The sequence below is a fragment of the Stigmatopora argus genome, chromosome 7 (genome assembly GCF_051989625.1).
Source record: "Stigmatopora argus isolate UIUO_Sarg chromosome 7, RoL_Sarg_1.0, whole genome shotgun sequence".
Classification (NCBI taxonomy): Eukaryota; Metazoa; Chordata; class Actinopteri; order Syngnathiformes; family Syngnathidae; genus Stigmatopora; species Stigmatopora argus.
The window spans coordinates 3084703-3111440 of record NC_135393.1 but is presented as its reverse complement, the minus strand read 5'-3'; the positions used below and the strand labels follow the sequence as shown (position 1 = coordinate 3111440).

The window sequence follows — 26738 nt, the reverse complement described above, 5'->3', positions numbered from 1 at the left end:
AAAGACAGCGATGAACATCGATACGTCCATACGTGAAATGACAAAAAATGCACTAAAATTAGGTAAAATGCACTTCCTAGCAGCATTTATTGATTGAATACAAATACTGGAGCTTTTGAGACATTACAACCAGGCCAGGGGGGTGATTTCCTCGGGAAAAGACAGCGATGGACGTCAATGACGAAACGGCAAAAATTAAACTGGGGTAAAATCCACATCCTATATATATATATAGGATGTATATATATATATATATATATATATATATATATATATATATATATATATATATATATATATATATATATATATATATATATATATATATATATTCTTTCCAGCAGGCAAAAGTGGGTGTTAATTTGAATTTTAGTGGTCATGTTTCAGTTTAAAAGAAACTTACAAATATAGAGTTGTTTTCCATGGCTAGCTAGTCTTGGGAATTAAACTGTCTGATCACTCAGGGGCTTTTGAACAATAATAGGAGCCTGTATTTGAATGTGAATGTGTACTTTAACTCCTTAATATTAATATATTTGTCTGACAACAGAGGCCGGCCCACCTGTGTGGAGTTTGCATGTTCTCCCCGGGTCTGTGTGGGTTTCCTCCCTCATTCCAAAGACATGCATGGTAGGCTGGTTGGACACTCTAAATTGCTCCTGCGATCAGCTGGCCACTGAGTCAGCTTGGCTAGGCTCCAGCACCCCCCATGAGCTTTGTGAGGATAAAGCGGTTCAGAAAATGAATGAATGAATGACAACATTATCTGTATACATATCCAACAAATAATAATAATAATAATAATAATCGGACATAGGCCCTGTCGTCATTATCAACAACACAAAAAGCCTACTTGTCATCACACCCAGAAATTGCGTGTGACGAAATTGGTGGTGCTTCTCCATAAGCTGCGTTTACTCGGCAAAAGACCTAAATAATAGCAAGTTACGGATCTGAAGGGACACCACACTGCATGACATGACACTGCACTATACTTTACAACACTACACTACACTTAACACAACACTAGCTTTTTTGGAATCCAAAGTAGGAGTAGAATCTCTGAAGGGCTGTTGAAATAACCAATCAGAGTTATGAAAGAGTTGCTGTAGCCCACCTCCATTGGGCTTACAGCCATTAACTTTCTGCCTGAGGCGTGTATATATAACCTGGGTAGAGGAAGGCAAAGCCCCTGGCAGCCAAAATGAAATCTCTGGTCAGAGTGTGCTGCGTCCTGGCTCTGCTGGCTGTATTTCCTGGAGGTATGGCCAAGAAGCTTTGGGTGTTTGTGCTTGCTGCAAAATGTGATTGCAGTGGTGCTTTTTGCATGTGGGTGCTTCATGTATATATATATATATATATATATATATATATATATATATATATATATATATATATATATATATATATATATATATATATATATATATATATATATATATATATATATATATATATATATATATATATATATATATATATATATATATATATATATATATATATATATATATATGTATATATGTATGACACTGGAAATGCCATATCAAAGGATAATGAAAAACTGATGGAAAACGTTGCGCTTGCTCCTTATTCTTATTGCCATGGACAGACCGTGCAGACAGATTAAATTGGGCTAGCTACACAAGCTCGTGCTTACACCCATTCACGTAAAATCCCAATTAATAACCGATAAATCATTCATTTTAGAACTGCATCAATTTTGTAATGTTTTTCGTTTCGTCTTACAAAATGAAAATGACAATATTTCAATTAAGAACATCAAAACAACATTTAAAAAGATTAATGTAAAATGTGTTGGCTTTATCAGCTTGTTTGAGATACCCTGTATGCCCTTGAACAGGTTTATTTCAGATCCTCAAAACAGCTGCAGTCACACGAAAGGCATTTGTGCAACTAAATCGTCACCAGATACTTGACACACTGGTGTCTATGTGGCTTTCTAGAATGTATGGATATCTTGATAAAACAGAGATGCATCGCTGAAAAACAGTTTGCTATATAGTTGTATGTGAGACACTGGAAATGCCATATCAAAGGATAATGAAAATATATTCACAAATATATACTAGTCACAACATTGACTTATATCATCAAAAAATGTGTACAAATATTTTTGTTCAATACAAAATTCTGTACATAAAGATTTGAATGATTGATAAACTATACATTTATCAGGATTAACAGAAATGTACATGAAATGGAATACGTTGATTCTTGAATGGTTTAAAAAAACGTACTCTGACATCTTAGCTATTGATTTTGCAAAAAATTAATACAATTTTTTTTAACAGTACCAGAATATTTAGAAAACTGACTATCTTCATTTTCAGGCATCATGGTGTAGTGCAGGGGTGCCCAATTCTGGTCCTCGAGAGCCCCTACATACTGATCCGGGTTATTTGATTCAGGTGTGTTGGTGGAGGGAGACATGGAAAATGGACTGGATAGGGGCCCTCGAGGACCAGAGTTGGCCACCCCTGATGTAGTGGTTACCTCACAGTTAGTTCTTTGTTTGAGTCTCATAGGGCATCTTTATGGAATTTGCAGGTTCTACTTGTCTTTTAGTGGGTTTTCCCAAGTATTTTAGCTGCCAAAACCATGCATGAAACGTTAATTTGTGACTCAAAATCCTGAAGCCGATTGAAATTCCCATTAAACTAAACTAAATTTAATGTTGAAATTTTTAAAAGGCCATCATTGTCTCATCTCTCATTTTCTGACCCGCTTTATCCTCATTAGTGTCGCGGGGGGTGCTGGAGCCAATCCCAGCTGTCCACTGGCCAGAGGCCGGGGACACCCTGAATCGGTGGCCAGCCAATCGCAGGGCGGCCTTCATTGTATTCAGGGTAATTAAATCTTTATTCATTAAACACCCTGCTAAACAGATGTCACTGCGCCCACCAACCACTGAATTTGTTAAAAGGAATGTGTGGTGCCATATGTTTCATCAGAGTAGCATGGCGGCTTCCAGACAATCACAGAGGAAGCATCCATACTACTATGTTAAAACCAAATGGTGCATGCAAGCACCAAGGAGCCCTGAAATATTTGTCACTTACTTGCTGACATTTGTGGAACATCTAAGTCTAGCAAAGACACACCTGTGCTACAATACAAGCAACATGTTTGCAACACACAGTGAGCACATGACACTTAGCGGCACATGACCTTGAAACCTGACAATCTCTCCAGGGAGTGATAAGCTAGCAAAGCACATCATCTGCAATAAATAGCTTAATAGGTCATTGAATCTCTTAAAATAGAAGAAGAGAAAGTACATACAGTTGTGGTCAAAAGTCTACATACACTTGTGAAGAACATAATGTCATGGCTCTCTTGAGTTTCCAGTTATTTCTACAACTCAGATTTTTCTCTGATAGAGTGATTGGAACAGATACTTCTTTGTCACAAAAACATTCATGAAGTTTGGTTCTTTTATGACTTTATTATGAGTTAACATAAAAAGTGATCAAATCTGCTGGGTCAAAAATATACATACAGCAACACGAATTAGCAATTTTGGTGACTTAGAAAGTTGTGTCAGTGAAATGAGCTTCATAGGATGGCCTCTTAACTTCTTGTGGGTGATTATGAGTGACTACAGCTGGTGACTTCTCTGAGACCATATAAATAGGGCTCATTGGATGCAAACGCCCACAAACGCTACAATGGGAAAGTCAAAGGAGCTCAGCATGGATCTGAAAAAGTGAATCATTGACTTGAACAAGTCAGGAAAGTCACTTGGAGCCATTTCAAAGCAGCTACAGGTCCCAAGAGCAACAGTGCAAACAATTGTTTGTAAGTATAAAGTGTATGGCACTGTTTTGTCACTGCCACGATCAGGAAGAAAACGCAAGCTATCACCTGCTGCTGAGAGAAAATTGGTCAGGAGGGTGAAGATTCAACCGAGAATCACCAAAAAGCAGATCTGCCAAGAATTAAAAGCTGCAGGAACACAGGTGTCAGTGTCCACAGTCAAGCGTGTTTTGCATTTCCATGGACTGAGAGGCTGCCGTGCAAGAAGGAAGCCCTTGCTCCAAAAGCGGCACCTTAAGGCTCGACTGAAGTTTGCTGCTGATCACATGGACAAAGATAAGACCTTCTGGGGGAAGTTCGGTGGTCAGACGAAACAAAAACCGAGCTGTTTGGCCACAATGCCCAGCAGTATGTTTGGAGGAGAAAAGGTGAGGCCTTTAACCCCAAGTACACCATGCCTACCGTTAAGCACGGTGGTGGTAGTATTATGCTGTGGTGCTCTTTTGCTGCCAATGGAACATGGTGCTTTACAGAGAGTAAATGGGATAATGAAGAAGGAGGATTACCTTCAAATTCTTCAAGATAAACTAAAGTCATCAGCCCGAAGATTGGGTCTTGGGCGCAGTTGGGAGTTCCAACCGTGACAGGACGTTTCGTCGAAAGACGTTTGGTCCCCGGACGTTTGGTCCCCAGACGTTTGGTCGCCCGGACGTTTGGTAGAACGGACGTTTGGTAGAATGGACATTTGGTAGAATGGACGTTTGGTAGAATGGACGTTTGGTAGAACGGACGTTTGGTAGAACGGTCGTTTGGTTGACCGGACGTTTGGTAGAACGCACGTTTGGTAGAACGCACGTTTGGTAGAACGCACGTTTGGTAGAACGGACGTTTGGTAGAGCGGACGTTTGGTAGAGCGGACGTTTGGTAGAGCGGACGTTTGGTAGAGCGGACGTTTGGTAGAGCGGACGTTTGGTAGAGCGGACGTTTGGTAGAGCGGACGTTTGGTAGAGCGGACGTTTGGTAGAGCGGACGTTTGGTAGAGCGGACGTTTGGTAGAGCGGACGTTTGGTAGAGCGGACGTTTGGTAGAGCGGACGTTTGGTAGAGCGGACGTTTGGTAGAGCGGACGTTTGGTAGAGCGGACGTTTGGTAGAGCGGACGTTTGGTAGAGCGGACGTTTGGTAGAGCGGACGTTTGGTAGAGCGGACGTTTGGTAGAACGGACGTTTGGTAGAACGGACGTTTGGTAGAACGGACGTTTGGTAGAACGGACGTTTGGTAGAACGGACGTTTGGTAGAACGCACGTTTGGTAGAACGGACGTTTGGTCCCCGGGTTCGCTCCCTCTTATGAGAGGGAGAGAGACAGAGAGTTTACTGTTGAAAGCGAGCAACCAGGTAATCTCTCGCTCTCAAAATTATCATCATGAGAGAAAGAGTGAGTTTGTAATTGCATTGACAATGTAAGAGCATTAATATCAAAATATCGCTCGCTCCCGGCAGATCTATTGGCGTGTGTACATGCTATTCAGCGCCGGATTCGCACGCTCGCCCCGCCCCCGGATTCGCTCGTATTGTACTGTTTTTCAAACTGCGGCCCGCAGGCGGTTAGGCTTTTTAATCCGGCCCGCCGACGTTGTCCAAATTATAGTAAAAATCAATTACCTCATTCATTTCCCTTTGCCCTGCAATACCGCTCATCACTCTCAATTTAAAGACTGCTTTCTTTCGTTGAATAACAATATGTTCTTAATGTTGAAAGTAAATTTGAAGATACATTTTTCACCTTCAATTGTGTGCTTTTTCTTATATTTCAATCCCCAGGTTTGATAAATTACATTGCCTGTCCAAATGCTGTCCAATTTTGGTATCCAATCTGGCCGAGCGAGCGAATCCGGCGCTGAATAGCATGTACACACACGCCAATAGATCTGCCGGAAGCGAGCGATATTTTGATATTAATGCTCTTTTACATTGTCAATGCAATTATAGGATCACAGATTAAATTAATGCGGGCAAATGTGTATACATGTGTAATATGTTTTTGAGTCTTCATCTTCAGGCACCTGTAAGGAAAACAAGCTATCTGAGTTAGTATGAACAAATGTAGGACTGTATTTATTCATAACATCTTAATCACCAATTTTTCTGGTCAGGGACGTGTGATGCTGGAGCCTATCGCAGCTGACTTCGGTCGAAAGGGGAACTACACCTTAAACTGGTCGGCGGTCAGTCATAGGGCTCACCAAGAGACAAACAACCATTCGCTCTCACTCTCATACCTAAGGAAAATTTGTAGTGGTCAATCAGCCTACAATGGAGGTTTTGGGGATGTGGGAGGAAACTGGAGTACCCGGAGGAAACCCACGCAGGCATAGGGAGAACATTCAAACATTACACAGGGAGGCCAGATCCTGCAATTGAACCCTTGAGCTCAGTACTATTAAGCAGTAAACAATAAGGCCTAGAAATATGGCACATATAGTTCATATTGTTAGGATGAGATTTTAAAGTAAAGTTGCTGTTTTAGGATGTTAGAATGTGATAATGTTCTTATTTTTGCTCTGAAGGATTTTGTGAGATAATTGACAAACAGACAAAACATTATTGAAGCTTCAATGGTCAATTATCTTTATTCGCAGGGGAAAGGAAAACTTCTCATGATCTGACTCCAGCTCTCTCGCCCCAAAGTGGGCGTTAATTTGGATATTAGTGGGTGGGTTTCAGTTAAAAAGGAATTTACATGTAAGATTTTTTCCAAGGTTTGCTGGTCTTTTAACTAACTTGATTTTGTACTTAGGCCTTGAGATCTTTCAGGCTTCTTGGACAGCTAGGCATTAACAAAGTGTTACGATCGTGCCACGTCGTCGTGGCGCGATCGGGACTGGATTAGGACCCCGGCGCGGGAAGCAGGAGGGGAACGAGGCAGTTAGCTTCAGAACAACATCTTTAATAAATCGAAAGGGATCTTCAAATCAACAAAGGCTTGGAACCAAAACGTTTTTGCTGTTGGGAAGGGCGTACACGGCCTCCAACTCCACGCCTTCGCCGTCGGGGTCTCCGTCCTCTGCCTCCAAGTTTTCGCTGTTGGGAAGGCCATTCGCGGCCTCCAAGTCTACGCCTTTGTCGTGGGGGTCTCCGTCATCGGCCTACAAGTTTTTGCTATTGGGAAGGCCGTCCACGGCCTCCAAGTCCACGCATTCGCCGTGGCCCCCGCCAAAAGGATAGCCGTCCGCAACTTCCAAGTCCACGCCGCTGCCGTGGCCCCCGCCAAAAAGATGGCCGTCCGCTGCCTCCAAGTCCACGCCGCCGCCGTTGCCCCCGCCAGGAGAATCGCCGTCACTGGGCGTACGAGAGCGGGGAACCGGGGCGGGCACACGAAAGCAGGTCACCGCGACGGGTGCTGGGCGCCGGGGCGGGCACACAAGAGCAGGTCACTGCGACGGGTGGTGGGCACCGGGACGGGCACAAGGGTGCAGGCCACCGATGTTGGTGCAGGAGTGCGGGGTTCCGGTGTCGCCGCGAGGGTGCGGGGGGCCGGTGGCGGCGTGGGGGTGCGTTCAGTAAAGTGGTTTGCGGAAATTTTATAGCAATAATCACCTCAAAGGTGACAGTAATAGACTGCACATTGAGTATCATCATGGTCAACATGAAAATATCGTAGTGTGAAAGGACAAAATGTTAACGGATAAAAGCACCTGGCAGTATTTATCTATTTGCTGTTAAATTATATTAAATTTCCATTAGAGGGCATGCAATCCATTTGAAATTGGAAACACTTTAATACTTTATTACAATATTGAGGATGAGGATATTACAAAATAGGATGCAATATGCTGAAAAACTACACCCTAATCATATGTTAATAAAATTCTCTCTTTCTTATTTTTTTGCGGTTTAGTGCCAGGCTCATCCATTCCCAATGAAGACCCACTGTTACCCATTCAGCTCCAGGAACCTGAGAGAAATCTTTTTTCTTGTGGATGTGACACAACAGATGAGCATCCCAGCGCGAGTTCATCAAATGACACTCCAGCCCCAGACCGGCCCCTGTGTCAACCCCGGACTCCAATATCTGCTGCATCTGATCAAGAGTCAGCCCCTCTAGAACGACAAGAAGAAGAATCAGAATTAGATGACAAAGGACATACTGAGGCTTCTCTTATTGCGTTACCAAGCAATGAAGAGGAACATGAGGACTCTGCCCTACATGGTACCATAGAAGAAGAAAACCAATCAGAGGTGACATCTGTGAAGGAAGTGAATGAGAATGAAGAGATTGGTATGGTTTCATCACCTACAGGAGTGCATATGGATAAGGAAGACATAAGTAAAAACGTAGAAGAGGAATTGCCAAAAGATGAACCAAATGTCCTTCACGACGCAGATTCTGGAGAGGAGGAGGTAGTTTTGGAAACAGATGAGAAAACCCATAAGGGAGATGTAGACAATGAAAGAACAGTGCTAAAAGATATTGAGGAGATAACCATTGAAGAAGCAGGATCAGAGGAAGGAATGGAGCAAGGGCAAGCAATCATTCTTGAAATCGGTGCTGGACCCGGTGAGCCACGAGGGTCTTCTGAAGCTGAACCAAATGATGACACTGAAACTGAGGTTATTTCAGAAAATGAAACAGATAATGATGGTCGCCAAGAACACATGTCAGACCCTGAAGAAGAACATGATGATGATCCAGAGGTGATATTTGAATTGGTAGTAAAATACGATACCGTAACAGTGGAGATATCAGAACATGAATCACAAAATAAAGCTGAACCAAAAGTGATTTCAAATTCTGAACCAGGGTTTGAGTTAGAACCAGTCATCTTACGACATGAAGCAGAATATGAATTGGATGTTATGTCAGAACCTGAAACAGAAGTGATATCAGATCTGGAATCAGAATTTGAAGCTGAATATGGTGTAATAACAAAACCTGAATTGGAATATGAAAATGAGGCAGAAGTAGAATACAAAACTGAAGCAGAAGCGATTTCTGAAATTGACGCAGACCATGAAGCAGAACCTGAAGTGTTATCGGAACCTGAAAAAGAAAGACTAAAAGTCACTAATAATGACACTGAGGTAGATGCACCAGAAAGTGCACCTTTTTCTGAACCCGAAGCAATTTCAGAGGTTATTGAAGAATTCACACCAGAGTCTACTGAGCAAGCAAGAGTGGAAGATAAAGGAGAAGAAACATCTGAAGAAATTCCAGAGGTGGAGAATACTTCTCTAGAATTCAAAAATCCTGCACGGGCCACAGGTACCTTAAAAATATAATAGATACAAGCTTAATGCATTCTGTGATCGAGCTTGTATGTGAATTTACTCATATCTCAAATACATTTTTCCATGGAAAATAACTAAATACAAATCAATCCGTTCCCACCTTCTGAAAAAACACCAAAAACTGGATATTAAAATGGAAAAACATATTTGTATTTGTTCTAATTCAAATCCTATTCACAAAGTAATACATACCTATTTAGTGGTTATGATTTTTAATACTAAAACGTTACATTATTCAGTACAGACAGCGAGCGAGAGCGCGAGAGAGAGAGAGAGAGAGAGAGAAAAAGAGAGTGAGAGAGAGAGTGAGAGAGAGAGTGAGAGAGAGAGTGAGAGAGAGAGTGAGAGAGAGAGTGAGAGAGAGAGTGAGGGAGAGAGTGAGGGAGAGAGTGAGAGAGAGAGTGAGAGAGAGAGTGAGAGAGAGTGAGAGAGAGAGTGAGAGAGTGAGAGAGTGAGAGAGAGAGAGAGTGAGAGAGAGTGAGAGAGAGTGAGAGAGAGTGAGAGAGAGTGAGAGAGAGTGAGAGAGAGTGAGAGAGAGTGTGAGAGTGAGAGAGAGTGAGAGAGTGAGAGAGTGAGAGAGTGAGAGAGTGAGAGAGTGAGAGAGTGAGAGAGTGAGAGAGTGAGAGAGTGAGAGAGAGTGTGAGAGAGAGAGAGAGAGAACAGGAGACTTGACAGACGGCAATGCGCTCGTAACATAGCATAAACTTTAAATTTAACTTAAATGAACTTAGATTACCATACACTCACACTTAAAAATAAGTTTTAATCTTACGTTACACTGAACTTAAACCTTCTTGTGCGATAACCGAGGTAGAGGTGTTAATGTATTCCACCACTGCTTTCGAATCAGAACTTGCTGCTTCTCCATGCCTCAGAACCGAGCGTCTCCCAGTTCGTTTTTTAAAATTATCAAACCAGCCACGACTTGCTTTGAAGGGTTCCGCTGGTGTTGAAGACCTTATTCAGATTCTTGCTTTGCGTTCAAGTCCATGTAGATTCCAATGGCTTTTTCGCAGATTATTGACTCGGTCACACTATCTCCCGCTAACTGTTTATCTTTTATCCAGTGCACAGCTTGGAAATGATGGTTAGTCCTTTGGGAGGCTTGAGACTCTTTATAGCATCCTTCTGCTTGAGATTGTACATATTGTTGAGGTATTCCTTTCGTATTGGCGAGCCAGCTTAGTCATGTGTACACCACTCTCATATTTTTCTATTATTTTGTGCTTAATATCGACTGTCATTGTTGCACCCTGTATTTACGCTTGAAACACAGGGAGAAATAATCACAATAGTGATTCGTTGTTGCTTCCTCAATCCAACTTTAATGATATATTTATCAACACAAAAACCCAAAACATAATGTACAATTACACCCGTTCAATAAACGGTCATAACTTGTTTTATCTTTTCTTTTTACAACTTCGAGAAGTCCTTCTCAACTATTTGACAGGGTAAACAATGAAATATCGATAACATAAATTCCTTGCTATAACCGTCATAGACACTATACAGGGTAATGGCGGCCGAAGGTAGCGTACTGAATATTACATACATGTCCATGACCCGGGACTCGCACATTCACGCTCTCACTTCAAAAGTAGATAAACATTACTAAACATTATCTTCTCTCTCACACGGTGTATATTGCAAACCACAAACTCAACCGGCCTCTACAACAACCAGCATACCTTGAAACACAGGGAGAAATAATCACAATAGTGATTCGTTGTTGCTTCCTCAATCCAACTTTAATTATATGAAGAAGATCTCCCGCGTTGGTCAAGGTACGCGCATCAATGCATCAATAATCGAATATCGATATACATCCAGTCAAAACTAGTGGTACGCACATCAAGGCATCAATAATCGAATATCGATATACATCCAATCAAAACTAGTTGCACATCCCCAACATGCGATCGTTAATGGGGTGTAAATTAAACACTTTTACATGTCACATCATCATATGCTTTTTCTTCTCACTATTCTTCATTGCACCGGCTTGTTTTGGACCCATTGTTTTTCCCTTAATTCTGCACTGATTAACGCAAAAGAAAACATGTAAAAAAATGTAACCTGTACGGCCGGAGCTCATGGATATCTTTACACGAGGGAGATACGGCAAGAAAGACAGAGTGATTCTATTCTCATAAGCAGCCTCTCACATACTCAGCCACCCGGACGGGAGCATCGGGAACCATCTCGTATGCTCATATCTCAAATTTGTCTCATATCTCAAGGCAAAAAATTGCTTGGAATTTCCCTCGTGTCTCAAATTTCATATGTTGAGACACTCGTATGTCAAGGTGTTACTGTAAACTAATCATTTATAGATATTGTAATAGAATTTGTTGAACATTTACTAAATGTCACGTCTCATGACACTAGAAAGATCTTTCTCAGTTACCAGTATTTCTTTCCTAGGCATTTGCATTCTGTCCAAAATGACACTGTGAGTGGCGAAAGAGGAATTATCAGCAACCCCTGTTACAGAAATAAACAGACCAAAATAGCAAAGGGAGCAAATAGAGTGATATATGTACATGGCCTATTGCATGATATAACGGTCATAGCTATTCTGAGGACATGTGGTCCACTTACTTGGAAGCATTTGACATGGAGACATGGATTTTTTTGTTTAAGAAATAAATGAGGAAACATGTGGCCTATGATCCACCCACAACACCAACATTTTATTATAGGGCCATAATTCTGGTTTAGATTGACAGTATACTCTGCCATTTAGGAGAAAAAGATCAAGGTCCAACACCAAGAGACCGATCTCATATTGAGGACACACTACAACTGGCTGTTACTGATTCATCAACTCAAGTGATAGGTATGGAACTGAATCAAAGTTTTAACCTTACATACAATAAAGTCATGTAGGACGTTACAAAATTTATCCTTTTCACTTAACATACTCATATTCTTATTTGTTCCAGCTGCAATGAAGAAGCTACTGAACATCTACCATTCCGCCATCAAACCAGTAGAGCAAGCCTTCAAATACAATGAACTTAGACAACATGAAGTCACAGGTAGGTTAGACAGTGAAAGCATCTCTATCAATCGATCGATCAACCAATCCATCCATCCATCCATCCATCCACCCATCCACCCATCCATCCACCCACCCATCAACCCATCCACCCACCAATACAGCCATCCATCCATCCATCAACCAATCAATCAAACAACCAATCAACCTAATGATTGCTAAGCATCACAGAACCAAAAGGTAGGAAAAGGTGCTCATCGTTTTTTGAGGAAGAATGATAAAAAATTATGTCCGCAAGAGGGCACAAGAAAGCAGGTCAGGGAAGTTTCACGAGTCATGATTTTGCACACAAGAACCTATGTTTGTAATATTGATTGTTAAACCCTACTGACATTAAAATAATTTCTGGTCTTGCTGTTCTCAATTAATTTGTAGATGGTGAGATAACTTCAAAGCCCATGATTTTGTTCCTGGGACCCTGGAGTGTGGGCAAGTCCTCAATGATTAACTATGTGCTCGGTCTTGAAGACCCTTCACAAGAACTCTACACAGGTATGGGAATTCAGTTTAACATTATTTTTGTCATATTGAATTTATAGTCATGGATGAATGAGTTCCTAAAGAGGAAAATTCAGTTATTATGAATGGAATTCATATTTCTGGTCTATTAATTAGAATGATAACCCTCTATTTCAGGGGTTACCTTTCACGCTTCTGAAATAGAGGGCTACCATGGTTACCGGGGGAAAAATGGGTCCTAAGCAAGACGGTGCAATGAAGGGTACCCATTTTTTCCCCCGGTAACCATGGTAACCCTCTATTTCAGAAGCGTGAAAGGTAACCCCTGAAATACAGGGTTACCATTCTAGGGTTAATATAAAATTAGGTGGCCAGTGGACAAATGGTTAGTGCATTGTCCTCAAAATTTTGGGGATTTAGGGTTCGATCCCAAGCCGGTTTTCACTGTGTGCAGTTTGCATGTTCTCCCCGTTGGTTGCGTTGGTTTACTCCGGTTTCCTCCCTCATCCCAAAAACATGCATGGTTGGCTGGTTGAACATGTTAAATTGCCCCTAGTATGAGTGTGAGCGTGACTGGTTGTCTGTCTCCTTGTGCCCTGCAACTGATTGGCCCCCAATTCAGGGTGTGCTCTGTGCGCAGTTGGCTGGGATAAGCCCTAACACCCCTCGTGACCCTGAGGAAAAGACAGGCTCCTGGATTTTTTCACTTGCAACGAGAACAACAGCTGAAAAAGCTTCCCAACTCCGTTCTGACCTTACACGTCTTTTCTGTTGCTTTATTACATTTGTTGGCCCGGATTACATGGACGTCTCAACTATTTGGGGAGGGTTGATTACACAATTGAACCGTCTGAGCGCTTTTTGGGGTTCAGAAACTTCTATAGGTGTTTTATCCGGGTCTATAGCCGTATTGCCGCCCCCTCACCTCCCTCACGTCCACAAAGTCCCCATTCCATTGGACAGAAGCAGCGGAGGCCGCTTTCGGGGACCTCAAATCCCGTTTTTCCAGAAAAAAATATGCGTTGTAGTAGTGAAGCCGCGAAAGTTGAATATAATATATATGGGACACCATCGATTCCCGCTTGTTGGCGTTTTGATTGTGAGTGCGAATGTTTTTCTTGGTTGTCTGTCTCTCTCTCTCTCTCTCTGTGTGCCCTATGACTGACTAGTGACCAGTGTCGAGTGGAGTCTGCCTTTCGCCCTAAGTCAGCTGGGATAGGCTCCGGCAACCCTTGTGAGGATGAGGAATATCCATATTGTGTTCCCCATGTTAGTTTTTCTCTCATGATCATGTATACATTACTTTTAACATTACGTATTGCCAGTACTATATGTCAATATGACTACTAGATATTCGCAGCAAAGGTTTTATGCCAAAGCTATGTGATGATCCATTCACCCTTTCACTAGGTGCGGAGCCCACAACCTCTGAATATACTGTCATAATGCACGGTGAGAAATTTCGCACTATAGAGGGCATCGTTATGGCAGCTGACAGCTCTCGTTCCTTCTCACCCTTGGAGAAGTTCGGCCAGGGTTTCCTAGAAAGGCTGGTGGGGTACGAGATGCCCCACAAGCTGCTGGAGAGAGTCACCATTGTTGACACTCCTGGCATCATTGAGAACCGAAAACAGCAAGAAAGAGGTAATGTTTTAACAGTTGTTTAACATTTTCATTCAAATGTTTGGGTCATTTGAGGATTTGGGACAATTAGGTTAGAAAAGTCTTGAAACAATCATTTTTCTCATTTTCTGCTACATTTTCAACAACAAATTAATAGGAAAGAACTATCAAAGGCTTAATTAGCTCAGCGAACAAATGAATTGTAGATATCTGTGTAGTTAATCAAGGGCAAAAGTATTTCATGAAAAAAATATTTTTTGTAAGTTTACGTTTTTGTTTTACTAATTGTTTTCAAAACATAAGGACACCGCAAAAAATAACTTTCAGATCTTTTTTTTCATTTCAATTTTTGTTTTTCCGATTTTACAACATTTTTTCGAATTCAATTTTTTTTTTAAATTTCCCTTTCAAATCTTTTTTAGTTTTTCAGTTTCAAATCATTTGGCGCAAGGGGCATGGCTTCGGCAGAGGCAAATGGCTTTTAAATGATAGCCTTTCAAAGCATCCCCGAATAGTGTTGCCTTCAGAAATCGTGGATTATTTGTTTTATTATGATCCAACATTTCTAGTTGATACCTATAGAGAAAAACTTTTGCAATTCATTCTAAACCATTTTTGGTACATTTTGATGAATAAAAATTGAAAAATATGTCACAGCATTGACCTTTATCTAAAGTAACGATGCAGAAGATGAGGGCGTTGTTGCGAGGATTCCAAAAGCCAAAACTCTACCCTGTTTGCATTGTTTTAAAATTTTGGACACATCGTTCTTTAGATCAAGGTCAAAACCTGGCATATTTTCAAATTTCAATATATATATATATATATAGACTATCACGGTGGAGCGAGTGTTTAGCGCGTCAGCCTCACAGCTTTGGGGTCCTGGGTTCAAATCCAGGTCATGTGCATCTGTGTGGAGTTTGCATGTTCTCTCCTGGCCTGCGTGGGTTTCCTCCGGGTACTCAGGTTTCCTCCCACATTCCAGAGACATGCATGGAAGCTGATTGTACACTCTAAATTGCCCCTAGGTATGAGTGTGAGCGTGAATGGTTGTCCGTCTCCTTGTGCCCTGCGATCGGCTGGCCACCGATTCAGGGTGTCCCCTGCCCCTGGCCCGGAGTCAGCTGGGATAGGCTCCAGCACCCCCTTCGACCCTCGTGAGGATAAAGCTGTCCAGAAAATGAGATGAGATGAGAAAAAATAAGATCTGGAAGTTATTTTTTGCGATTGTTTAATTATTTTTTTTTGAACAAACCATAAACTTTTGTTTCCAAAATTATTTTTCATTCAATAATGATTTCAATACGTACTTGATTTATTTCCATATTACTCCAGAGCAATTAGCAATTTTTAAAAACTATTTCCAAGTATTTGCTTTTTGAGTAAATTTATAGGAAAAACCTGTATGTTTTAATATTTTGTATGTAGATGAATTAAGATTTAATGGGTGCGATGTAAATGTCCTACAAGCCTCGAATGACTTGTTTAATTTCATTACGGAAATCAAGTAGTAGACATAGATCTTGGTATACTCACTTTTTTAGCCTTTTTAAAAAAATGTGTCACATATTCAATTCAATTCAATTTTATTGGCGAAAGAAAAGCACAAGGCTAAGGGCCATGTAAGGGCCATATAACCAACGTCATTTTTCTTCAGTTTCCAAGTATTTCTTTTTGAGTTAATGTACTCAAAACCTGTATGTTTTAGTATTTTGTATGTAGATTATCTAAGATTTAGTAGTATACATAGATCATGTTATGCTCACACTTTTAGCCTTTTTTTCACATTTAACCAACGTTATTTTTCCTCAACCCCATTAAGGATACCCTTACAATGAGGTGTGCCAGTGGTTTATTGACCGAGCTGATCTCATCTTCCTGGTTTTTGACCCCACCAAACTTGATGTGGGAGGGGAACTGGAAATGCTCTTCAAGCAGATGAAGGGCCGTGAGTCCCAAATCCGCATCATCCTTAACAAAGCTGACAGCCTCACCACTCAAGACCTGATGAGGGTCTATGGAGCCCTTTTCTGGAGCATGGCACCCCTCATCAATGCCACAGAACCACCTCGGGTTTACGTCAGCTCATTCTGGACTCGGGAATATGAAGTTGATACCAGCCGGGAGCTATTCATGAAGGAGGAGATATCTCTGCTGGAGGACTTGAACCAAGTATGAATTTTGCCATCTTCCCCTTTGTATTAATTTTTTTAAATTACCAAATATGTTAGAAAGTCTAGCTTTAGGGCGGACCGGCGGCTGAGTGATTAGCGCATCGACCTCACAGTGGGGGACCTGGGTTCAAATCCAGGTCAGTCCACCTGTGTGGAGTTTGCATGTTCTCCCTGGGACTGTGTGGATTTTCCCTGGGTACTCCGGTTTCCTCCCACATTCCAAAGACGTGCATGGTAGGCTGATTGGGCACTGTCCGGTCCACGATGAACATTCAACAACGTCAAAGGCGAATATAGCATTTCCCCTTCTCATTGGGAAACGGGGCCTTATGCTAGATTGGTTTTACGAATTAATTTTAACCAGTGCCTTAACGTCTTAGGTGCCTGTCCTGGTTCGATGAGATTTGTCACTGGACCTCGGGGCGACGGGGGACCAATCCCTAATGGCCCCTTCCCTCAATGGGGGATGGATGAAGTCAGTTTCTTGGCCTCTCGATTCCCCGTCGTCCCGATGCCACAGATCTTGAATCCCGGGTTTTGGCACCAAAATGTCCGGTCCACGATGAACATTCAACAAGGTCGAAAACAAGTAAGCACGCCAAGACAGATAAGTGAGATTTTGACGCTTCTGCAGAAAGAGAGCACGGAGGGAGAACAGTTACTCTGCGTAAGACTCCGGTCAATCTTCGACTGTTTCCGGTCTCCAATCTCTGACTCTCCTTTGTGTATCAACAGTTTAATTAGGGCAAGATTGCGTGACATACAAAGTCTCTATGACAAAGATGCAGGGCTGTGATACGGATTGAAGGCTGTGATACGGATTGAAGGCTGTGATACGGATTGAAGGCTGTAACACGGATTGAAGGCTGTGACAGGGCTTGAAGGCTGTGACATGGCTTGAAACATTCTTTTTGTTTACGCAAGATTATTTGACATTTCCCCCCTGTAGTAACTAAAATAATTTTTATTAATCACATCAATTTGTATCCCTCCTCTCCGGGTTTAGAATACAAGCATCATCATCAGTTACTCTTCATAGGGTATGGAAAACAACAAAGTCACTTATCAGGGCACCATCATAATGAGCAAAGTCAAGACAAGTACATTTACACAGAGGAGTCGGCATCCTGAGATTTGTCACACTTCAAAAGAGTGCGAGAATCTCCAGCATGCAGCTTTTATTTTATTTTTACACAACGGACCCGTTTTATCACCCTTCTTTCTGTGGAACAAGCCGCCTCGCTTGTTATCAACATTTTGGCTCTCACTCCGCTCAATTTTCCTAACGTTCCCATCGCAACGCTTTTTTGCCATCAAGAACCAATAATTTGTATCCTCATATCCATCATTATCCATTTTACACAGATTACTCTTGTGCTTAGCGCGCATTTTATCTCGTAAATCCAGTATTTTATGCATATTAAGCTGTCCAGTAAACCCATACTCGCTTATCCATAAGTTTAGGTGTTTAACTCTTGTAGCGCTTTGACTTTCAACAAACTTCCAATCTTTACACGGCAGACGCTGTTTTGGATCGTCGTCGCTAGCCGCTTTTTCATTCGAGCTGCCCATTTTTGGAGGGAGCTCGCGTGCACTCAGTTATCAGTTAGCAAATTTCTTTTCCGCGGAAGGACATACGTAACACACGCAACACAAATGTATACCCTAGCGTGATATACTGTCAGAGTTATATTTGTACCTTTCGTACAGGACACCCCGAACTGCCCCAAATTCCTAGTGTATAACCTAGCGTGAAATACTGTCAGAGTTATATTTGTACCTTTCCGGACCGCGGCACAGGACACCCCGAACTGCCCCAAGTTTTATAGACTCATGCTCTGTCTCTTTACCTGGCAGCGACTAGTATACCCAGGGTTTTACGCAGTCCCCTGGACGCGAGTCGCAGTCCCCTGGACGCGAGTCTCATTTAAAAAATGGACCTCACGTGCAATGCCCCTTCGCGCATTTGGAACCCGTCAACAAACGCAGACATTCACGTGGACTTACCAGATATGACACTAGATGTCTCTTTCAGAGGGTTAGTCGTCAACCGCCGAGAACCCAGGCGCCCCTTCGAGTTATCCAGCCCGGAAAAGGGTATTTAAGCGCCGTGCACGGTCTTTCCAGATATCGAACGGAAGCGACCTGGATTCTGCTTCGGTATCTTGACCACAGGCTCGAAGGACCAAATGTTAGGTTTATCCAATTGTAGGTTTATCCTTAGGTATTTCCAATTCAGCTTTCAATAAAAAAGGCATCTGTAGTCACATCACCATTTAATTCTTGCAAGAAGAGAATACATCCCCCCGCTCGTCCGGTCAAGATTATTCTAACGAGCGGCATTATGTCCTGCCCATTTAAGGCCTCAAATCAAAACAATTACAAGGTTATCGATTCGATCCAATTGCGTAAGCAAGAAACAAAACAATTCCATAATCAAGCAAACCTAGCGTCACAAATTAAAACAATATGCCTGATAGCCATCCGCTGAACCAACAACAATTTAAGCGTTCTTCACAGATCTTCATTGCGAACTTGCATCTGGGGAAAGGGTTGAGGCGTATCTTCCAGTAATCAGTCCTCGGAGCAAGGACTCAGTGTATTGTTTATGTCCTTGCGAACTTGTATCTCTCGCTGGAGCCAGCTGTCCTGGAGAGCGACCTTGGAGTAAGCGTTTGTCTTCGTTGAAAGCACATATTAATTCTAACTCTAACATAAAAGCGATCAACACATATATATATATATATATATATATATATATATATATAGTTTAATATAGTTACACATTTAGGATGAGCATTACTATTCCTAATAAGCAAATATATTGATTAATATAGTAAGCATGTATATTATAAGGCTTTATATTCATTGCAAACACATTTATAATAATGATTACTCCAACAGTTTGCCATGCGGTGGAATTGTATGTGTATTTGGTTCCCTCGAACGTGAAACCAAACCAGCCTTGGGCTGTTTTGTGTAATGGAACAGAAAAAAATGCATTGCTTAGATCAATCACTGTAAAGAATTTCTGATGTGGTTTTAACTCGTTCAACAGCGTGTGTGGGTCTGGTACACAGGGTGCTCTGCATTGACCCGTCTTAGGTCCTGGACCAATCTCCACGTTCCCGTCTCTGCTTTCTTCACGGGAAAGATGGGAGTGTTGCATTCGTTTGACGGACTTTCAATTAGAATGTCTGCTTTGAGCATTTCTTTAATTACTGGTCTGATGCCATCTACAGCATCTGGTTTGAGGGGGTATTGTCTGAGTCGTGGTCGATATGATGTCTTGGCCTCAATTCTTACTTCTTTTGCTGTCCATTTTTCCTACGTCTGCTTTTGATTTGGACCACAATGAACTTGGTACTTAGAGAAGTCTTCAGCTTGTAGCAGTATGTAGTCTTGTCATGCAGTCAAATGTGTGTTCTGACTTGCCCAAGTCCTCCACTTCAGCTTATGTCTTGTGTCTGTTCCATATGGGGTGTTCGTCAGTATGCTGACTGTAGGAGTCTGATGTGACCCCAACAGCTCGCTCCTGGTCTCCAAGAATCGCACCATGCGTCCCAGGTCCCTCCAGGGCCTGTGGGGGTTTCTCTTTATTGACACGTGGGGTGTTATCCCAAACTGTAGCAGTTTTTCCGCTTGAGGTGGCAAGTCCACTGAGGTGGCCACATCTCCCTTTGCCGTGGTGTACAGGTACTCCAATCAAACTAGTTGGGGTCCTAGTCGCTCAAACTGTTTAACAAATTCTGTTTTGGCTTTCCCAAACTTCATGGTGATGTGTAGTGGCCAGTGGGTTTCAGCTTGGTCATCTACATCTTCGACTTTGGTTTTTAACTGTTGGACTACAGATGAGGGCCCTTGTGTTGCTAAGTTTAGGGTGGTTGAACATTTGAGTTTCTCTTGACCTTCGACAACTTGGATCTCCGCTTCCTCCCATCTGTGTACTTGTTTCATGCCATCAGCTGTGGGGATAAGGCTGATTCCCAGTTTACAGAGTAGGTCTCTTCCCAAGAAGTTCACAGGACAGTTCTTACTCAGGACAAACTTTGCTTCGTGGTTTCGTCCATTTTCATCCTTGACTTCTTCAATAGTTCCATGTGTCCTCCTGCTCCTATCACAGTGATCCATTCTCTTCCTGGTACCAATCCTGGCACTTGTCTTTGTTGACTGATTTGTCTGCTCCAGTGTCACAAAACAATTTTATTGGTGTTTGTCTTTGTCCCAGAGGGTGGACATCATTTCGGTTAAGTCTAACACTTTTGCTGGCGAGCAGGGGGTTTCTTCATCCTCCCTATCACTTTCTTCAGTTTCCTCCTCAGTGTCAGGCTTCCGTTTCTCTTCCCTCTGGCGTAATTCTTGATGTTGATGTTCAAGGTTAAACGGTGGGGGTCTCTTGTTCCCCTTGGGTGTACCTCCGCAGTCTCGAGCAAAGTGTCCTCTCTTTCAACAGTTGTAACACTTGCCTTCTGGGTTTGCTTTTCTTGGTGGCCGGGTCTTCCTCGGCCTCTTCATCTTCCACGTCCTTGTTGGTAGAATACTTCTGATGACCCTTGGTTCACCAATGAGGCCATAGCTTGGGTCAGAGTATTGACTCCTGCACTTGCCTGTTTTGGGCGGTGTCTCTCCTCAGCATGAATCACCCACTCCATTAGTTGATTTGTTGACATCGTTCGGTATGTGACACAGTATTTCTGCACGAACCCTTTAATCGGGGGTTGGAGCCCTTCCAGGAACCCTTGTCTGAGTTGGGCTTGGTACACCCCTTGGTCATTTTGGTCTTCCATGATCCCACTGTGGGTTTTGAACACTTCTTCAAATCTTGCTCTGAATTTTTGAACTCCTTCACCTGGTTCCTGTTTTGTGGCCCTGATTTTGTCATAGCTTGTTGTTGGGCGCCACGTGTCTCACACTCGGGTCAGGACTCTTTCCACCAGCTGCGTTAGGTCTTGTGAGTCGTGGGGGTGGACTCTTCCTTGGTGGTTCCTTTTGTCGAAATTTCCTCTCACTCTGGCCCAGTTGTGTCCCAGGCTCGTGGTGAACGCTCTTGTCTCGGCTCCATTCAGGTGGAAACTTTGACTCAGCTGTTCTTCGGTGCATTCGGACTCGGTCCATGGACGGTGGACGAGAATGGTTTGATCGCAATCTCCGTTCACTTGGAAGTGTGGGTTAGCCACTTCAACCATGGGATACAGCTGACTTGCTGGTGCCCATGGTGGTGGGTCAGGGCAAGGTCCTTGGGACGCCACCAGAGAAGGATAGAGTTGTTCTTCTCCTCTTCTTTCTTTTTGTCCTCTCGTCTGCATGGATTTCATCTACGAGGGAAGAATGGACATGGGTTGGTACCTTTTGGACATTGGCCTCGTTTGGGCCTGAGGTTACCTTGCAGGTTATGTCTGCAACAAGTTAGCCAGTTCCTACATAATTTTTTAAAATAGGTATTTAGACCTGTTGGCACATGGAACACACGCTGTACCATGTCAATCATCCATCATCCCCCTGTTGAGACATGAGACTTTCCATGGCTCAAGTTGGCAATTACTTCAAACAATGATTGTGGAACGCATAGCTTATTTTCTCCTGCACAGAGGCCGTTCTCGCATTGAGTGGCTCCTTCCGTCTCCCATTGTAGTTTCTCTTTTCCTGGTCGTTTATCTTAACCCTTTGTAAGAAGGTTTAGTCTCAATTGAAACGCTTTCATCTTTTTTTCATATGGAGACAATAAAACCATTATAAAAGAGTTCGCTATGGTTTATGGCATTGCTCGCTGAGCAATAATCTTTGGCATTGCTCCCTGAGCAAAAATCTTTCCAATCAATTTTGGAGTGTTTGCCGTTTTGTTTTATTGCGGCAAACGTTTCAACTGAAAGAACCTTCTTACAGTGCAAAAGGTGGATCCACATCCCCCTTTCGGCTACTTTCAGGTCTGCTGGTTGGTCAGCAACGCTTGGTATGACCAGTTCCAATCGTGTAGTGAATAATGGCGATTTGTATGGTCTACCAAATAGGATTTGAACTCGTTATGTACGCAGTGATTTCATAACGAAATATGGAGCCTTTTGCCAATCCCGTCAATTATTTTGTTAACACAATTTGAGTGCCATTATCACTGTAAATCAATGGTTCTTTAGAATTCCATATTGTGCACTGTCTTTGTTTTTTTTGTTTTTTCAGTGCTCCCAAATTCCCCATTTTGCAGAGCAGATTATTTGTTCCTCCACGCCATTTGGAGTACTGCTGCTGCATTTTCATCAAAAATTCCATTTGACGAAATCTATTTTTTTCCATAATTTGTTGCTGCCATCCCTGAAAAGGGCTTATTGGCGATTTCAGAAATCGATTCCAAGCTTCTAAATCCTTTTCCACCTTGATATCTGATCGATTTATTATATCTTGGTGGCCAGCCAATCAAAAACACAAAAAGACAGACAACCATTCACGCTCACACTCATAATCAGACATCAGTGGTCTGCAAATTTTCATCACCAGTGGAGACCGTCATCCCCAGTGGGGCTTCTTGGCAGCTCACCACCTAATGCTGTCCTATCACCAATAATCATTCCCAAAGGAAATGGGTAATTAACGTGAGTTATGCGCGCCACACATCTACAAATAGAAATTTGTTTTGGAAGTTCAATTTCCGCCGTTCGTCGCCCTAGTCAGTCAGCATGAGCGACTGCCATGCGAGTGGCTGTGATTAACTCTTTATTTGCCAAATCTGTAAGTTTTAAGCTAAAGTTCTCTTAATTTGTATGCCTTTAAAGCAATAGAAAGCAACGTCATTTGGTTGACATCAATTGTTCGATGCTTATGCAATCAGTAATATTCTACTAGTCATCAATATGACCCACACCAAAGCATATTTCACCCGCTCAGGACAAATCAGGGAATATCTTCCGTGCACTGAAAACACTCCATGTCTCTTCAGACCTAGGGAAATCATGCCTATTCTAAATTAGCTATTTTATCTAAACCAGCCAGGTACAATTTACCTAATAATTTGGATGAATGCTATTTCTGCATTGTTATTTTCATGTTTGACATCATTAACGACCAAATAGTTCTTAATACTTAAGTTCTAATTCACTAATCACCCCCATATTGGTAACCCACCCAAGGATAGCTAACATCCACTAGCTGAATTCCTATTGAATTCCTATTTGACTCGTCTCACCCGCTCCAAGGAGACGATGTTTACCTAAGATAAGAGCCATTTTCTGTAGCTCACTGTTACCACAATTAAAATCTACAATAAGTAAATTTGAGAAAACAACATTTTACTAGACATTTCCTAATTACACATTTCAGTGTTTAATGAAGGACCCACAATTTGTCACCAATATTAAAAAAAACACAAATTGATGTGATTAATAAAAATTATTTTAGTTACTACAGGGGGAAATGTCAAATAATCTTGCGTAAACAAAAATAATGTTTCAAGCCGTGTCACAGCCTTCAAGCCGTGTCACAGCCTTCAATCCATGTCACAGCCTTCAATCCGTGTCACAGCCTTCATCCGTATCACAGTCCTGCATCTTTGTCATAGAGACTTTGTATGTCACGCAATCTTGCCCTAATTAAACTGTTGATGCACAAAGGAGAGTCGGAGATTGGAGAGCGGAAACAGTGGAAGATTGACCGGAGTCTTACGCAGAGTAACTCTCTGTCTGTTCTCCCTCCATGCTCTCCTTCTGCAGAAGCGTCAAAATCTCACTCATCTGTCTAGGTGTGCTTACTTGTGTTCGACCTTGTTGAATGTTCATCGTGGACCGGACATTTTGGTGCCGAAACCCGGGATTCAAGATCTGTGGCATCGGGACGCCGCCGAATGGAGAGGCCAAGAAACTGACGTTTCCCTATGAGAAGGGGAAATGCTCCATTCGCCGGAGAAAAATTGTGTATACCGTTGAGAAGTACGTAAGTCGGAAAAATACGTTAAGGTATACAATGGATTGAGGCTGAGAGTCGGCCTATCTCCGAGAAAGGCTCTGCCTCTCCGGGTGATCCACAAGGTAGGCTGAGTGACGTTAGTCTTCCAGAATAGGGTAGTTCGCACCGCCCCCCATCCTGGGACTTCGAAGATTGTGTTAAAATTGAGTAAAAGTATAGAAATACTGTGCCAAGAGAGTGAGTAAAACAGAGCTCAATATAAGAAAAATAGAATAAGAACTGATAGCATGCGTAATCCTCAGAGGGGGAAATAGATAAAACCGGGAGGTGCGTTGCGAGAGAGCGCGCTGATTAGAGAAAAAGGGATGAGAAAATTGACAGACACTTTAAATTGGCCCTAGGTATGAGTATGAACGTGAATGGTTGTTTGTCTCCTTGTGCCCTGCGATTGGCTGCCACCAATTCTGGGTGTCCCCCGCCTCTGGCCCAAAGTCAGCTGGGAAGGGCTCCAGCACCCCCGAGAACCTAGTGAGGATAAAAGCAGTCAGAAAATGTGATGAAATGAGTCTGGATTTATGGGGCATTAAACTTTAAAAGTGACATTGTGGGAGTCAAGCATGGTATGTTAACCTAAAAAAGATTACATTTGTGGTAATTTTTGTCAGTGTTTTTGTGTTGATCAAACAATTATTATACAACTTTGGTTGCCCCAACTTTATGGCCATTTACAAAACCTGAATCAGATAAATATATAATGTTTTGAAAATTTTGTTCATTTTTAATGACACTGGTGGTAAAGTTTTAAAAGAGCAATTAATTGATGTTGTGTTTGTAATACTGTAATAATGTATTAATTTGTGGAAAATAGTGGAAACAGCGCTCAGTATGATGTTTCAGTGTTCATTCATTCTGTAAATGACAAACAAAAAGGTAAACATAGTTTATTTTAGCGCCTTACTTTGTACAGGCCAAAGAAAATACTGAAGTTTTAACGGCATAATACAAACCTGTTCTCCGTTCTTTCTCTCACATTATTTTTCTAACTACTTATTCCTGTTTTCTGTAAAACATGAAAAAACTGTCTTTAACACATGCTTGTTTATACGAATTTTTAAATATTGACTGATAATGAAATGACAGAAATAGCCATGACTACAATATAGGTTGTATAGAAAAAATTGAGCTCTGTATTGGATTGTTAACCCAAAAACTTTTTTCTTTTAGACTTTGAGCTTGTGTTGTATAATTATTCGAGCAACATTGGCTTTCAGGGGGAAAAATATTATTTTTGCAACAGTTCAAGAGAGAGTTAATACTCTCTCATCAGTCCTCACGTCTTTCTTCTTGCAGGTGATAGAGAACCAGATTGAAAACAAGATCGCATTCATCCGGCAGCATGGCATCCGAGTGCGCATACACTCTCTCCTCGTTGACCGTTACCTTCAGACCTATCGCCAAATGCTAGGCTGGTTTAGTGATCCTTACGAGGTGATCCAGGACATTGTCTCTGACCCAGATAAGTACTATATTTTCAAGTCCATTCTGGCCAAGACCAATGTCAGCAAGTTTGACTTGCCCACTAAGGAAGCCTATCAGGATTTCTTTGGTGTGAATCCAGTGTCCAACTTCCAGCAGCTCTCCTACCATTGCAGCTGGAATGGGGGTTGCATGCTTGATCGTTTGGAGAAGGCCATCTCGTACGAGCTCCCGGGCCTACTCATGAGTCTTGGAAAGGAAACGCAGGCCTCAGCAAAGCCTGCGACTGCACTTTCTGGGACCTGTGAGGGCCCTGAGTGTGAGGAGAAACCCAAAAACCGTTGGAGAAGGCAGTGAGCTGGATGGGATGAATTACATAGGCAGAAGGTAGCAGCCTTCAGTCTATACCGAAAGAGTCCTCCCTGCTGTGATTCTCAAAACTAATCATGGGGATCAAAATTAAATGATAAAGAACTTTTGTAAAAAAAAAAAACTATGATGGCCTCATGGGTTATATAACACCATTAGATAAATCTTACTTAATATGGATTAAATAAGTGAAACGGAGTTTGCAAACATAATACAGCTGAAAGTCTTAGAATTTAACTGTGGTGTGCCATCAGGGCCTTCAAGGCCTTCTCTGCTGGCTTAAGAACTATCTGAATCACAGACTGATGTTAATTATATTTTGTCCATGAATACTTATTAAATAATTCCAAATTGTCTGTTAGCCTCCTTTCATTTCTTTCCCCCTGGTTGCACTGCTTCCAGATGTGTGTTTTCATATTGAAGCATTTAACCAATCACATTTCAGCCATTATTTGTTGCGAGGGTCAAAAATCTGCCTCAAGGCCTTCACAATCAGTTCTGCAGGCTCGGCTTCATTAAACAAGCGCCGATAAGACTGTTGCTTTAACCAATCAGAATTCGATTTGGTGACACCAAGGCCTTCTCTCAGGCATAGGGATACGTCATTGCCTTCTC

The 26738-nt window shown here is 42.1% G+C and overlaps 1 protein-coding gene across 1 annotated transcript; it reads left to right on the top strand.

The window, feature by feature from the left end:
- Nucleotides 1–1188: 1188 nt before the first annotated feature.
- On the top strand, nt 1189–26479 carry LOC144077581 (uncharacterized). Its single transcript, XM_077605436.1, has 8 exons — nt 1189–1262; nt 7678–9042; nt 11818–11910; nt 12017–12112; nt 12508–12624; nt 14002–14235; nt 16037–16386; nt 25629–26479. Exons 1-8 carry the CDS (start codon nt 1205–1207, stop codon nt 26109–26111), a joined length of 2796 nt encoding a protein of 931 aa, XP_077461562.1. The 5' UTR covers nt 1189–1204; the 3' UTR covers nt 26112–26479.
- Nucleotides 26480–26738: the final 259 nt, after the last annotated feature.

Excerpts from the sequence above, each read along its gene's own strand:
- LOC144077581 (XM_077605436.1), top strand. The coding sequence starts at position 1,205 with ATGAAATCTCTGGTCAGAGTGTGCTGCGTCCTGGCTCTGCTGGCTGTA. Across the intron at positions 12,113-12,507 it reads TAGACAACATGAAGTCACAG|ATGGTGAGATAACTTCAAAG; the intron begins GTAGGTTAGACA and ends ATTAATTTGTAG. Across the intron at positions 14,236-16,036 it reads CCGAAAACAGCAAGAAAGAG|GATACCCTTACAATGAGGTG; the intron begins GTAATGTTTTAA and ends AACCCCATTAAG.